Raw genomic sequence first — 17,023 nt, 5'->3', positions numbered from 1 at the left:
ACTTTCCTCATGTCAGCACGTTGTAGGTGTCGCCACCAATGCCAACCTTGTGTGAATGCTCTGAAAAGCTAATCATTTGCATATCACAGCATCTTCTTCCTGTCGGTTAAATTTCGCGTCCGTAGCACGTCATCTTCGTGGTGTAGCAAATTTAATGGTCAGTAGTGTACATTACATATGTACAAGTGCAGGTTAATGACACTTGGTTGTCAACCTGTGAAAGTTTGAGTCTGGCTGTGAGTCATGCTCAAATAGTGAAATGGTAAGGCGACCACTCGCGATAAGCGGGAAATATGAATTGGAGTCCCGGTCTGGCACAAATTTTTATTGTCGTCATTCCATTATACAGCTGATAGTAGTCCATATTTGTAGTTCTTAATACATTTCACGTATTTCATAATTTCTGTAGTCGTCACAGTTCCCAAGGAACTTGCATCATAATTCAGAATAACACAGTTACTGCAGTATCACATATTGCTAATGGTTAGTGGCACTGATCCGTCACTGCCCCTGGATCCAACTTCCAATTAAATGTGAACTTTAATAGCCTGTCAAATGATGTTACAGAAACACTTGTGATTTGAAGATCTGATCTTTTGAAACTTTATTCCAGATTAAGATAACTACACAGTTTAAACCAAACCATTACTGATTTCAGAATTATTGCAAATCAATCTTCAGGCAGCTGTTACAGACTTGTTTTGCTTTTCTGGTGGGGTCTCATTTTTAGTTATTATTGGTTTATCTATTATACAACAGGGTGAACGTTTTCCACTGCAGATATGTTGCATTACTATCTTCTTACCATATACACATTTAGTCCCCTCTCAACCCCCAGCCCCACCCCCCTTTCCCTCCCCCACAACCAGCCAACCAACCAACCAATCTTACCTTATACAACTTTCAGTTTCAGTTATCAGTATTCTTAATTGAAAGGTAAGACCAGTAGTAGAGCTCTGTGTCCACGTCCATATCCAAGACAGTGTGAGAGAATATAAAATGGAGCACGCCTTTAATTTTGGGTTTCTGAGGATTCCCAATTTCTAGCATTGTGTCTGGGCAACTTGTTAAGACTTTCACATCACAATACAGATTTCCCCTCTGAACCTTAATATAAAAGAATGACAGATTTACACTGAAGTTGTGCTTATATCTTTCACTGTCATTGTATGTATTACTAATATTGTATATCACTAATTAAAACTGATGGTGGGGACGTACTGGGCATGTCTCTGTATATTTCCCCCCTTGACTTTATTTGTATCCCTGGTGAGATGTCCACATGTTCTTTTGTAGAACTAACATCCCCAAGTGTTTAAGGGCATCCTTCTGTAATATAAAATTATAGTTTGGTTATTGATGCTGTCACCATCTGAGGTGGTGCAGTGGCTAGCATACTGTATTCGCATTAGGGAGGATGATGGTTCAAGCCTGTGTCTGGCCATCCTGATTTAGGTTTTCTATGATTTCCCTAAATTGCTTCAGGTAAATGCCGGGATGGTTCCTCTAAAAGGGCATGGCCGACTTTCTGCTCCATCCTTCCCTAACCAGATGGGACTGATGACCTTGCTGTTTGGTACCCTCCCCCAAATCAACCAACCATTGATGCTATCAGTACTGTTCAGAGTTGTTACTCAAGTAGTTTTGTGGCGAGCCTATTGGTCATCACTTGCTGTTCTGATACTTAATTTTTTTTTAGTAATGCAAATAGTCCAGTTTGATTCCTTTAATTACCAAATTTTTAAACATTTCTGTTTTTCAAGTAATGGGAGACCTACAATATAAAATAATAATGTTATTTTGCAAGGATAACTTTTCCAAAACTTGCCTTTAGTTTTTAATAGTACTTAAAATGATAGAAACAAATTTTTTTGTACACATAACAATTGAGATGTCCCTTTTGTAGACTGAATTAGTGGTGCATTATTGGTCACATAGAAAAAAGAAATGAATTATTTTATGCAGTGGTGATCACAATGTACTTTTTCACTCAAATAGAAAATTTACAATCGTGATGAAATACTTTTATTGCAGATCCTTCGTCATGTTTGGCCAAATGTAAATCACTATGCTAAAGATATCCTTAAAAATACTATTGAACCAAGCATCAGAGAAAGCTTGGTTGCTTACCGCTTAAGTGGCTTCCATTTTGAGAAAATGGTATTGGGTAGTATTGTAAGTATATCACAAACCATATTTTATAACTAATTTCTTATTTAATACCCTTGAATATTTTCTTAAATCATTATTTAGTGAGTATGGTCTGCAGAATATGTACAGAGAAACAGAAATGTCTGCAATCCAGTTAAAAAGTCTAGTGCATGCTAATTGTAAAATATATTGAACATTTCATTTTATAGCCCATGAGGATTGGTGGTGTGAAGGTATATGACCAGAATGTTCCACGGGACCAAATTATTATGGATATGGATGTTTCGTAAGTGCTATTTGCTGTATTATTATTATTATTATTATTATTATTATTATTATTATTATTATTATTTTGGTAATGTTGTTGTTGTTGTTTCTGACAACTGTATTTTTATGATGTATGAAACAACCAAGATAGCAGAGCAATCTTACGTTTTGGGTTGCAATCGTAATTTTATACAATGAGAGTATTTTCTTTATCTGTTGGAGAAGGAAGAGAGTTATTCAACCTTTGTGGCCAGTACTGCATCAGCTCGGTGCTTCATACATTACAGGGGAGAATGTTATGCAGAATGTTTCAAAAAGGTTCATCCAGTTTCAAGGAGTATATTCTACATGAGTGAAGGTAGAAGCATGGAGTAAATCTTAACTTCATCTACTTTTACATGTATATTCTACAAATTGCTATTAATTACATGTTACAGGGTACTTCCTGTTGTAGCACTTATTAAGGCTTGTTCCAGTTCTATTCATGTATGGAGTGCACAAGATTGCTTGCCTAAATGCCTGTGTGTGTACTGTAATTAGTCTAATCTTGTCTTCATGGTCCCTGCAAGAGAATGCACAGTGGTTTTTAGTATAATCCGACAATCCTCTTTTAATACTGGTTCTTGATACTTTGTAAATAGGTGTTCATGGTATAGCTTGCATCTATTTACAAGCTTCTGCAACTTCAGATTTTTTAGAAACTCTGTGACACTCTCCCATGAGTCAGACAACCTGTGATCATTCATGCTACACTTCTTTGTATACGTTCAACATCCGCTCTTAGTTATTTTCTGTATGGCTCTCACACACTTAGAGCATTGTTCTAGGATGGGTCGCATGAGTTCTTTGTAAGCAGTCTTAAATTTCCTAGTATCCTGCAAATGAACTCAATTGTGCTGCCCATTTTGCCAAAAAGTGAGCCTATGTAACAGTTCCATTTCATATCCTTACAAAGTGTTACATCCAGTTATTTGTCTGAACTGACTGATTCCAGTTGTGACTTATTGATATTATAATCATAGGATACAATGTTCTTTCATTTTCTGAAGTGTTAAACTTCACATTCCTTCATTTAGAGCAAGTGGTTTATCATTACCATTGAGGACTTCAAGCAGTTGAATTCTGTATGATTAGAAACATAAACGTTGCCACAAAACCACACACACACACACACACACACACACACACACACACATGCAAAATTCTGTTGAATGTGTTGCACACTTTGAACAAGTGCTCAGGGGAGACCTAGGAATTTCTCATAAACAATCCATGTCTTGAAACTACTGGGTCATTTTCAAATATCTTGAGCTGTAGAACGATTCAGTGCTTACTCACAATGAACATCAAACCACACAGTTGTAACTGAACTGCACATGTTGAAATGGCGAATGGGAAACATCTTTTGTGTCTCTGTTATTGTCATCTTGACTCGATGAACTGGTTAATGAATGAGTGAGAGGGCAAGCTAACTACAGCAAGGAGGCCTTTATCAGCAACCACACTAAATCAACTACTTAAAACTGGTGCGAAGGTGAACTTTTAGTTTCAGTGTGTAAATTAAAATTCACCCCAAATTTCTTTTTTCGTTCATGTAGAAGAATGTGAAATTACATGAATCTATTTGAAACACCATGTGTACTGCAATATCAATTTTATCTTACCTTTAAAGTAGTTAAATTCATAGTCGAAATTACCTGTGACAGTATACTTACCTTTTCAGCAGGCTCTAACCTCTGTTGTTAGTGTTGTTAAGGCACTTATTCCAGTATTTTAAATTTCAGCTGCTAAATTAATGGAATATAAATTTGGATTATAATTTTACACATAGTGTTCATGTGATTTGTGTAGTTTGTTTGTTTCACCTGGAACACACTGTTTTAATTTCTGATCTCTATACGGCATGTTGATTTGTAGTAGCGCTCATTCTCATTTTGTATTATTAATGTCAATATGGTGCACATTAACCTACGTTTGTAAGTTCATACTAAGGTTGATAAATAAGTACCCGCTCATGCAGAGGAAATGAAACTTTGTGGGTAACCTTGTCATGGGACTGTCAGACACTTGCAGCATATATATATGTAATATATGTGTAATTGTTCATTCTAACTTGTAACACTATTGTCATCTCTCAACGAATCTCTTTCCATGCTGGTAATACTTTCCCTCGTACAGAAGTCGCCGTAAACAAAGACCACTATCAGGACATCATGAATGCTACAAAGCACTCTCTCTACCACTTTTTTTTTTTTATAAATTGCATCTATCTGAATTTATGAGATCCAGGGGAATTCCAGTATGTTTCCATTCTATAGAGAATGCATCTTTTTGTGTTTATACTTGTGTGCTAAATACTTCAGAATAATTCCTTCCATGAGGTAATTACATGCTGTCAGCAAAAATGCTTTGTGTTCTAGATGTCATCATTCAGTGGCCGCCTAAACCATTTATTAGATCCCTTGGTATTTAGTTGGCACTAACTTGATTAAATTTCCATTTATCTTGCATTATATTATACACTACACTGTAAAAACTATTTAACTGGTGTGCCAAGTTTCACAGCTGGATCTGTTGGTAGTTCCGAAAAGTATTGACATTAAGTGAAGATACAACTGCTATTAGAATTATATATTAATACCTTCAACTGCTGACGGGTGTTGGTATTTACCAATGGGGACAGGTGAAAATGTGTGCCCCCGACCGGGACTCGAAGACATTCTTACCAAGTCCCATAAGAGTTCGGGTAATATGTGTGCATCTGCACAGAAGAAGGAGGTCATGGCCAGTATTGCTAGAACTGTATAGACACCATATCCATGTAAGTAAACAACTGCTATTGGTCACCCAGAACACAAAAAAACTTTGTCTTCAAATGGACATCTTAAAAAAAACTGCACCACCTTCAGACATGTTCACGTAATCGTCTCCATGCTTGTTCAACATTTTCGTATGAATTTGAATTGGATTTGTTATGGTGCACTCACAAATTTAAAAATACAATTCTGTTCTCCACCAAAGAATGATAACAGCATGCTTACCACCTTTGCTCAGCAGTTCACATATCTGCCACAGGAACCAGAAATCATTGAAGTAACTTGCCTGTGAAGTTTGAAATAGAGTTGTCCAAATGAACATAGTAGAATGTAAAATGATGTTCTACGTGCTGCTCTTAAATTATGCCAGAGAAGGTGTAAATTTGCTCCCTTGTTAACATCTGTTTGAGATTTTCTGCAGTTTTTCCCACACCATTCTGAGCTGCATTCCTATTATTTCTTTCTGCTCGAATCTGACCATATAACAGACATTGTAAGTACAAAACATTAACAGGATTCCTCCAGTCATTTAGCAGGCTTAGCTTATATACGAATTACCATGCTAGGTCATATTTGTGACCTGTAACATAACAGAAAAACACCTTTTTGGCCTGTTACTGTGTAAGGATTAATGCTGTTTGAAAGATGAATTTTGAAAGTTTGTAGGGAATTTGTGCGTGTGTGTTAGAGACAGTCTCGCCAACCTGTAGAATTTGTGCGGCAATACTTTGTCTTGTCCAAATAAGATTAGCTTTGAGTGTATCATCCCAGATACAGATTTGATGAAATTATTTGGATATCTCACATTAACATAAGAATCTAAGTTGATTATTGTTCTTAAGATACAAAAATGTGCGTTGTTAACATAATAAGTTTCAGACTAAAAGAATTTAAAAAATAATTTTACTTCATTTCCAGAGTGATTCTGACACTTTTCTTTTTAGAATTTCCGTTGTGTGTGATGAGTTTTAAAGTTTACATTTCTTATGTTCTAGGTACGCTGGTGACTGTGATATATCTTTTAGTATTGGTGGAATCAAAGGAGGCATTAAAGATTTACAGGTGTGTTGTATTTAATATCTAGCATATTTTCTGCCATGCCAATTACATGTGTGTCATTGCGCTTAGGTTTGTCATCATGATCATCATTTAAATCATTATCATTACTTCTGCAAGCATACTACATGACAACCACTAGTAAGGTTTTGTGAACTTAATGCTTGTATATTCTTGTTTCCCTGCCCCACCCCTTTCTTACAAAACGGGGGGGGGGGGGGGGTCTCCGCTACTCCTCATCAGTTCCTCATTCTACTAATTTCATCCTGCTGGTTCTAATGTATCTGCATTGCCAATTTAGTGCTGGGTGCAGTTCTCTTTATACCTCCTGTAAATTGGTACTCGGTATATTCTATCTCTCTCACTCACACATAGGCATTTTTGAGCTCTTTACCACAGACTACATGCTGTCAATGCAGCCACCGCACTAACGAAATTGGCATTTACCTTTATGTATTCTTGATAGCTGTTACAAATATACAAGGTGGCAGTCAAATGGAAACAAGACAGGCTATATAATGTGCATGATGTGGATGTTGGTAATGCAGGCAGGTCGCCCCCCCCCCCCCCCCCCCCCTGCAGGTCCGGGAATTAGAATAGGCCCGAGGTATTCATACCTGTCGTAAGAGTCGACAAAAAGGAGTCTCACATGTTTCGGCCTTTATGTGATGGTCCTCTATACGGTTTGACCTCCATTTCTCAAAATTTTCCCAAAGAGCGAGCCAATTGGGGAAGGGTGTCTTACATAATGCATAGTGTCCATCATGCGCTGAGACCTCTTGCATCCTTCGTCAATGTGGATCTGCACTTACGCTCATTGTCCAGCTGTTGGGCGAGGTCACCCTCCTGAGTGTGTTTTCCTCCATCCTCTGTGCAGTATCGCTTTCTGCACTGCTGACGATTATGGTCTTCTTAGCTCGTTTGCGCCTGATATCCAGCATGGTAGCCAGTCCATTGTGGTGGGGCTGCCATGTACCCTGTTGGTTGTAGCCCCCTGACAACACAGGGATCGCTCTGCTGCCATTAACTCCCCACGTATGCCAAGGAGTAGATGCCAGTCACCCCGGGGCATTGGGGCTCTTGGCAATGGCCATTCAGCCAGTTGGCTTTGCTGTGGCTGGGTGACACCTTTGGGGAGGGCTCCTGGTCAGAGTGGGTGGCATCAGGGCAGATGACACGCCATGAAGCGTTGTACGTCATCTCTTGCTGGTGGTCAAACACTAGCAGTCTCTAAGTGCAGACACTAGCAGTCTCTAAGCGGTCAAAGTCTGACCTCAGTGCTAAGAAATACAACCCCAAATCGTATTCCTCCCTGGCCACTCCATGGGAGGAACACCAGGCTAAGGATGGCAGCAAAGCTTATTCTCCCCGGTATGTCATATGTACGAGAGTCGATGGGGAATCTTCCTTGTCAATGAAGCCTCAGTTTTTTGTGTGGAGCATTTAGAGGACAAGTTTGGGTTGGTGGAGGGCTTCTCCAAAATGCGGTCAGGGTAGGTCTTGATCAAAACAGCATCATCTGCCCAGTCATGGGCACTACTCGCCTGTGACAAGTTGGGGAATGTTTCTGTTTCCGTCACGTCCTATAAGAGCTTAAATATGGTCCAGGTTATCATATTTCACAGGGACCTTCTTATGCTGTCTGACGACGAGCTGCGCGAGTATTTAGAGCGGTGAGGTGTCCACCGGGGTCTGAGGGATAAACAGGCTGCCACCGGTGCCTTCATCTTGGCCTTCGAGGGTGACACATTACCCGAGAAGGCCAAGGTGATGGTCTACCGCTGTGACGTAAAGCCTCCCCCGATGCGGTGCTTTAAGTGCTGGAAGTTTGGCCGTATGTCTTCCTGCTGTACTACCAGCATCACCTGTTGGGATTGTGGATATCCTTCATATCCCAATACTCCCTGTGCCCCGCCTCCCATCTGTGTCAACTGCGGAGAGCACCATTCATCTTGCTTGCCAGACTACAGGATTCTCCAGAAAGAAAAGAAAAATAATGGAATGAAAGACCCTGGATCAACTGACCTACACTGAGCCTAAGAGAAAATGTGAGTAGCTACATCCTGTACATATGACGTCAACCTACACCGCCACTACGACAATGGTTCTACCATCTTCCGTTCTGCCGTGTACAGTTGGCTCTCAGCCGTCAGACTCCACCTGCCCCCTTGGTGGTGGGAAGCACTTCCTTCCCAGTTGCTCCTGCACAACCTACTTCAGGAGCCAACCCCCCCCCCCCTCCCCCCAACCATTGAGGACGTCAGTCCCCACTTCTCAGCCAGAGAAGCGTAAGTCTTCTTCGGCTCCTCTTGCCAGGAAGGGATCCCTTGGGTCACTCCCTTCCCAGCTTCCCACCAGTGGCAAAGCTGACACCAGCCAGTGGCTGAAGCAACCACAGGTAGCTGGTCACGGTCCTCCTCAGTCCCTGAGACTGAATCAGTGAAGTCTTCCCAGCTGCACAAACCTACGGAGCAGCGAGAGAAACTTCAAAAGAAAAAGACCCCCAAGAACCAAGGCACTGCGGTGGCACCCACACCACCACTACCTACAAGCTCTGAGGATGAGGGGGAGATTCTCGTGTCTGCTGAGGATCTAGATCTCTCCGGGCCCTCGGACACAATGGATGTCGATCACACAGGCACTCATCTTGTGGCAGCTGGTGACCCTGAGGTGTAGACTACCTCATTGAGTGTTTCATGTCTTCCCAGTCGCATGATCTCGTAATCCTCCAGTGGAATTGCTGCCCTCTGCAGCTATAAGGGATATTACAGGAACTGTAGCGACCATAATAGAGTGTCAGGTAGGGTTTGGGTCTTTGTCCTGAACTCAGTATCTAGTGAACGTGTGCCCCTTCAAACCCCTCTTGAAGCTGTGGCTGTCAGGATATGGATGACATAGGAAATAACTGTCTGCAATGTATAGCTTCCTCCAGATGTTGCAGTACCCCTGTACGTATTGGCTGCACTGATTGATCAACTCCCTAAACCTTTCTTACTTTTGGGAGACTTTAATGCGTATAACCCTTTGTGGGGTGGCGCCATGCTTACTGGCAGAGATAGGGAGGTCAAAAATATACTGTCACAACTCGACCTCTGCCTCTTAAATACAGGTGCACCCACACATTTCAGTTTGGCACATGGCACATATTCGGCCATTAATTCTCGGTTTGCAGTCCTGGCCTTCTCCCATCCATCCACTGGAGAGCACATGATGATCTGTGTGGTAGTGACCACTTCCCCAACTTCCTGTCACTCCCCTGGCATCATGCCCACAGACACCTATCCAGATGGGCTTTAAGCAAGGCAGACTGGGAAGCCTTCACCTCTGCTGTCACCACCGAATCTCCCCCACATGGTGCTACCGATGTTGTCGTTGAGCAGGTCACTACAGCAATCTTTTCTGCGGTGGAAAATGTGATCCCTCATTCTTTAGGGTGGCCCCGGCAAACGACAATCCCTTGGCGATTGCCGGAAGTCACTGAGGCAGTTAAAGAGCGTCGGCGAGCTCTACAGCGACATAAGCGGCACCCTTCTGTAGAGCACCTAATAGCCTTTAAGTACCTGCGTGCCCGTGTTCGCCAGCTTATAAAACGACGGAAACAGGAACATTGGGAGAGGTATGTGTCAATCATTGGGTGCCGTACGTCACCTTCCCAAGTCTGGACGAAGATCAGATGTATTTTTGGGAACCAGACCCCAACAGGTGTCCCTGGCATTAATGTCAACAGCGTGTTATCTACCGACGCAAGCGCAATTGCTGAACACTTTACTGAGCACTGTGCTCGAGTCTCTGACTCGGAGGACCCCTCCCCCCCCCCTCCCCCACACTCCCCCCCCCCCCCCCCCCCCCCCCCCCAGCCTTTCGCACCCTCTAACGGCAGGCAGAACAGAAAGTCCTCTTGTTCACTACATGCCACAGTGAACCCTATAATGCCCCATTTACAGAGTGGGAGGTTGGTTGGTTGTTGGGATGTTTAAGGGGGACTAAACAAGTGGGAGGTCCTCGCACCCTTGCACATTGCTAATTTAAACGCTTTAAAGAATAAACTTTAGCATTTATTAATAGAGAAAATCTGTTATTCAGTAGAAGCTTTAAAGTTCTAATATCACTTTGTAAAACAGTGTACATAGCATACAAGTTTGTTTTTGCAACAAAAAAATGATAATTTCTGACCTTCACTATTTACACTGAAGTGCCAAAGAAACCGGTATAGGCATGCTTATTCAAATACAGAGAGATGCAAACAGGCAGAAGATGCCACTGCAGTCAGCAATGCGTAAATAGGACAACAAGTGTTTGGTCCTGTTGTTAGATCGGTTACTGCTGCTACAATGGCAGGTTATCAAGATTTAAGTGAGTTTGAGTGTGGTGTTATAGTCGGCACCCGACCGATGGGACACAGCATCTCCAAGGTAGTGATGAAGTGGGGATTTTTCCCATACAACCATTTCATGAGTGTACTGTGAATATCAAGAATCTAGTAAAACATCAAATGACTAAAGAGACACATTGAACATGACAGAAGTGCAGCCCTTCTGCAAATTGGTGCAGATTTAAATGCTGGGCCATCAACAAGTGTCAGCATGCAAACCATTCAACAAAACATCATTGATACGGGATTTTGGAGCTGAAGGTCCGCTCGTGTACACTTGATGACTGCAAGACACAAAGATTTACACCTTGCCCGGGCCCGCCAACACTGAGATTTGACTGTTGATGACTGGAAACATGTTGCCCGGTCAGACCAATCTCGTTTCAAATTGTATTGAGCAGATGGATGTGTATGGGTATGGAGACAACCTTAAGAATCCATGCACCCTACATGTTAGCAGGGGGCTGTTCAAGGTGGTGGAGGCTGTGCAATGGTGTGCGGTGTGTGAAGTCGGAGCGATGTGGGATGCCTGATATGTCTAGATACAACTGACAGGTAACACATATGTAAGCACCCTGTCTGATCACCTACATCCATTCATGTCCACTGGACATTCCGATGAACGTGGGCAATTCCAGCAGGACAGTGCGACACTCCACACATCCAGAATTGTTACAGAGTGGCTCCAGGAACACTCTTCTGAGTTTAAACACTTCCACTGGCCACCAAACTCCCCAGACAGGAACATTATCGAGCGTATCTGGGATGCCTTGCAATGTGCTGTTCAGAAGAGATCTCAACCCCCTCTTACTCTTACAAATTTATAGACAGCGCTGCAGGATTCGTGGTGTCAGTTTCCTCCACTACTACGTCAGACATTAGTTGAGTCCATGCCACATAATGTTGCAGCACTTCTGTGTGCTCGTGGGGGCCCTACACAATATTAGGCAGGCGTACCAGTTTCCTTGGCTCTTCAGTGTATATCAGTGTGTGCACTTATGTACGTTAACTAAACCTTTGTATATGTGAACTAAAATCTATGACTATGTCCAAAAACTGATTGTTATATGGACAGCAAACAACAAACAAACAAATAAACAAAATAAAACAAATAAACAAAACAAAAAGCTTTACAGGATTTTCTGGCACCGCATACATAAAAGGAGTCCAGAGAGTGATCATCGGAAATTTGTACAGAAATTTGCAGAGATAGCGTGGCCACTCACTCAGCTGCTGAAGAAAAGAGTGTACTTTCACTGGTCATTGTAATGTGAAAATGTTTTCGCTTGGTTGAGGGAATTGTTAACAACTGGACTGATATTGATTTTCTAGAATTATGAAAACTAATTTTTGTTGTCATGGGATACAAGCAATCATGCGCTTGACTGTATATTGATTTACGAAGTGGATAAACAGAACACCTAGTTAGTTGCCTATGTCTCATGTCATAGTGCAGAAAAGGACTACTCTACTATGGAGGAAGAGATGATGAGTCTTAAGTAAGGTGTAACATACATTCAGTGTTATTTATATCTAAGGAAATTTAAGTTATACATATCATACAGCCTTTAAGTGGCTGTTACATTTAAAACATCTCTTGAGCAGGTTAACACACGGGGCAGTAAAACTCAGTGAATTTGATTTTGAGGTAACTAATCCACAAGGCAAGATACTTGGAAATGCAGATAGGCTGTGTCGGAAAGTTAATACATTGCCATGCATAGGTTCCACCACTGCAGAATGGTAGAAGGCACAAACAGCTTATGAAAACCAAATTATTTGAAATGCAATCCCAAATCATTGTGGGCAACAGTGTGTTATGAAAGAAAACAAAGCTCAGACTCCATATTGTGGTACCAGCTACATTTCGAGATTAAGTATTAAGGTGGGTGCACGATAATGTGTTAGCAGAACATGGGGGTTATAGAAAAATGGAATGATGTTTAGCAGAACAATATTGGTGTTGAATGCATAAGCACAACACAGAACAGTATGTAAAAAAACTGTGTACCAAGCATCCAACGAGTCACGTCATTAGTGCATTGCACTGCAGAGATTGCTGGAGGTAAGTAAACTATTTGAGATGATCAGTTTTGACATCCCAGGTTCTCTTGGGCAAAAATGGCAGAAAATTTTTACTTATTAACAATAGCAGATCACCTTTCATGCTACAAAGAAGTGACAGCTATCCAAATCAACAAGCTGACATAGTGGGGCAAGCTGTGGTCAGTAATTGGTTATTAATGTTTGATACTTGATGAAGCAGATCCTTCCTTGGATCTGCAACTGCCTTCTAATTTAACTGATGAGTCTGTGATATCTACACTGAAGAGCCAAAGAAACTGGTACACCTGCTCAATATTGTGCAGGGCCCCTGCGAGAACACAGTAGTGCTGCAACATGACGTGGCATGGACTTCACTAGTGTCTGAAGTAGTGCTGGAGGGAATAGACACCATGAATCCTGCAGGGCTGCCCATAAATCCATAAGAGTATGGGGAGGGGGGCAGAGGTCTCTCCTGTACAGCATGTTGCAAGGCATCCCAGATACGCTCGATGATGTTCCTGTCTGGGGAGTTTGGTGGCCAGTGGAAGTGTTTAAACTCGGAAGACTGTTCCTGGAGCCACTCTGTAACAATTGTGGACATGTGGGGTGTCGCACTGTCCTGCTGGAATTGCCCACGTCCATTGGAATGCACTGTGGACATGAATGAATGCAGGTGATCAGACAGGATTCGTACATATGTGTCACCTGTCAGTCATATCTAGAAGTATCAGGGGTCCCATATCACTCCAAGTGCACACACCCCACACCATTACAGAGCCTCCACCAGCTTGAACAGTCTCGTGCTGATATGCAGGGTCCATGGATTCATAAGGTTGTTTCCATACCCGTATACGACCATCCTCTTGATACAATTTGGAACGAGACTCGACCAACCAGGCAACATGTTTCCAGTCATCAACAGTCCAGTGTTGGTATTGATGGGCCCAGGCAAGGTGTGAAGCTTTGTGTCGTGCAGTCATCCACGGTACATGAGTGGACCATCGGCTCCAAAAGCCCATATCATTGATGTTTCGTTGAATGGTTCGCACACTGACACTTGTTTAATGGCCCAACATTGAGACCTGCAGCAATTTGCGGAAGGGCTGCACTTCTGTCACTTTGAACAATTCGCTTCAGTCAATGTTGGTCCTGTTCTTGCACGATCTTTTTCCAGTCACAGTGATGTCAGAGATCCGATGTTTTACTGGATTCCTGATATTCACAGTACCCTCATGAAATGGTCGTATGGGCAAATCCCCACTTCATCGCTACCCTCGGAGATGCTGTTTCCCATTGCTTGTGCACCAACTATAACACCACATTCAAACTCACTTAAATGTTGATAACCTGCCAATGTAGCAGCAGTAACTGATCTAACTACTGCGCCAGACACTTGTTGTCTTATATCGGCGTTAGTGACCGCAGTGCTGTCTTCTGCCTGTTTACATCTCTCTGTATTTGATTATGCATACCTATACCAGTTTCTTTGCCACTTCACTGTAGATGATTTATTGTGGCAAAGTCCCCCTTCTGGCATCGTCATTCCTCGAAGTCAGGATTATTCTTCATATCACGACATACTGTGTTTCTGGATTTAACCCAGTTTGATTAATACTGCCTAGGGATTGAGAAGCCCCATCAGTGGATGAGGTGATTTCACTCTTTCAGTTCTCATATTGTTCCTTCCTACCACCTAAGTTGTGGAGGTGTGAAGTTACCAATGACATGCAGTTATGGTATAGGAGTTGATGTAAGTATAAGGGGTAGTCAAATGAAAACAAGACAGAGTGAGAGAAAGTAAGTAAACTGTTTGTTACTTCAAAAGTACTTCCCAGAACTGTTGATACATTTATCCCACTGTGAGACAAGATGGACGATGCCTTTAAGGAAAACTGCTTGCAGTCGCCTATGGAACATTGATCGTACCCATGTATGCACCTCTTGGTCTGAAGCAAATAAGTGGCCACAAATATCTCTGCAGGGTCCCAAAAATATGAAAATTGCATGGGGAGAGATTGGGATGGGACTGTGTGGAAGATGTTGTAAGGGCTTCACAGTGAAACTTCTGCAGTGTAGTCAAAACAACCTTGGCAACATGTGGATGGTTGTTATCCTGCTACAGAATGATGCCGTCCACAACTTTTCTGAGTGTTTGAACTTGATGGCACACTTCAGTTTTTGCAAATTGCCCACATACTGCAACGCATTAATTGTGGCATTGTGTTCCAGAAAATCAATGGGCAGCAGGCCCTTGCAGTCAAAGAAAGAGGCCATTTAGACTTTCCCAGAGCTGGCATGCATGACTTTGGATTTTTTTGGTAGGGGTAAATCCACGTGCTTCCATTACTGGTTCAGACACTTGCTCTCTGGCTCAAACTGATGATACCATGTTTAATCTTCCACGATAGTATGGGACAGGAAACAATACTCTTCACAGTGATACACTTCTGGGTGCTGCAGTGATGTTAACATTCTGTTCAACTCCTGCTTCTCCATCAGGCTGTGGCGCAACCCCTGCTCGCAGATTTTCTGGAGCTTCAGAGGCTCTGTCATGATGGCATTAGTGGTACTGTGACTAATGCACAACATGAGCCGAATGTCATCTGCCATTGATCATTTCTGATGGCAGCATCTACCGCAACAGTGACAGAAAGGGTAATGACACAATGAGCCTGTCCTGGCCAACTATTGTCTTTCAATGGTACCTCACCTTCTCGAAATCTTTTATTCCTGGCAAACAGACATGCATATGACGTATTGTGTTCGCCATACACAACAGACTTTCAGGCATGAATTTCACTTCCTGACATTTCTTCTGCCGTCATGAATTGCACTACACCTCATTATTCTTTTTTCCTTGTCTCCATAGGAAAGTCTCGTGTACGTACGACTCAGTGATGACAGCATAGGTGGGGGTGGTGGGATCACTCGTGGGAAAATTCCGGTAGTTGTGGGTGTTAGAGCTGTACCTTTTTTAGATTGAAGTCAGCTGATAGGTATTCCTGCTTAAGGGAAGTCTCTCTAACAAAGAAACCACTTTCGACAAAGCTTAGGTATCCGATTAATGAGGGAATTAGTATATTTCGTCAAAATATACAAGGTATTAGAGATAAAGTTCGTGAACTGCTTATAGATGTTAACTCTGAAATTATTGGTATATCTGAACACTTCTTAACTAAGGAGATAATTCAGAGGCTTCCTTTACCAGGATACAGGTTGGCTGGCAGCTTTTCTAGGAGCTCTTTGCGGTGTGGGGGAGTAGCCATGTATGTGAAAAATGGTATCCCATTTGAGTCAATTGATGTTTCAAAGTACTGCACTGAAAAGGTGTTTGAATGTTGTGCAGCTGTGGTTAAATTTAGTGGAGCTAAACTTCTTACTGTTGTTATTTATAGATCCCCAGACTCCGATTTCACAAAGTTTTTGCTAAAGCTAAAGGAGGTTCTTGGTTCACTTTATAGGAAATACAAAAAGTTAGTTATATGTGGTGACTTCAATATTGATTGTATAAGTGATTGTGCAAGGAAAAGGATGCTGGTAGACCTCCTTAATTCATATAATCTTATGCAAACCGTATTCTTTCCAGCGAGAGTGCAAGGGAACAGTAGAACAACCATAGACAATATTTTAGTTCATTCCTCATTACTAGAAGGGCATTCTGTTAGCAAAAAGGTGAATGGCCTTTCAGATCATGATGCACAAATTTTAACTCTAAAAGATTTTTGTGCTGCAACACATGTTAAATATAGTTATCAACTTTTTAGGAGAGCTGATCCAGTTGCTGTAGAGACCTTTGTAAACATTATCAAGGAACAAGAGTGGCGAGATGTTTATAGTGCTGATACAGTAGATGATAAATATAATGCTTTCCTCAAGACTTTTCTCGTGCTCTTTGAAAGTTGCTTTCCGTTAGAACGTTCAAAACAGGGTACTAGCACAAACAGGCAGCCTGGGTGGCTGACTAAAGGGATAAGAATATCGTGTAGAACAAAGTGACAATTATATCAAAACGTTAGAAACAGTCACAATCTAAATGCAGCAGCCCATTACAAACAGTATTTTAAGGTGCTTAAAAAAGTTATTAGGAAGGCAAAATGTATGTGGTATGCAGATAGAATAGCTAAGTCTCACGATAAAATTAAAACCATATGGTCAGTCGTAAAGGAAGTGGCTGGTCTGCAGAGACAGGTCGAGGATATAGAATCAGTGCGTAGTGGGAATGTCCGTGTTACTGATAAGTCGCATATATATATATACAGTATTTAATAATCACTTTCTGAATATAGTAGGTGAACTAAATAGAAACCTAGTCCCA

At 41.8% G+C, this 17,023-nt stretch overlaps 1 protein-coding gene across 3 annotated transcripts in view; it reads left to right on the top strand.

Annotated features, from left to right (window-relative positions):
- The window catches only part of LOC124556827 (extended synaptotagmin-2-B), a 193,944-nt gene that overhangs the window by 20,312 nt on the left and 156,609 nt on the right, over positions 1-17,023 (top strand). For all 3 annotated transcript variants that reach the window (XM_047130842.1, XM_047130840.1, XM_047130841.1), the window contains exons 3-5: positions 2,035-2,175; positions 2,361-2,437; positions 6,230-6,296. In XM_047130842.1, coding sequence (XP_046986798.1) covers positions 2,035-2,175; positions 2,361-2,437; positions 6,230-6,296 — 285 coding nt within the window. The remainder of the gene's footprint in view (positions 1-2,034; positions 2,176-2,360; positions 2,438-6,229; positions 6,297-17,023) is intronic.

Source organism: Schistocerca americana, chromosome X (genome assembly GCF_021461395.2).
Source record: "Schistocerca americana isolate TAMUIC-IGC-003095 chromosome X, iqSchAmer2.1, whole genome shotgun sequence".
Lineage (NCBI taxonomy): Eukaryota > Metazoa > Arthropoda > Insecta > Orthoptera > Acrididae > Schistocerca > Schistocerca americana.
Note: the sequence above shows the minus strand (reverse complement) of the source record. Positions and strands in the feature narration are given on the sequence as shown.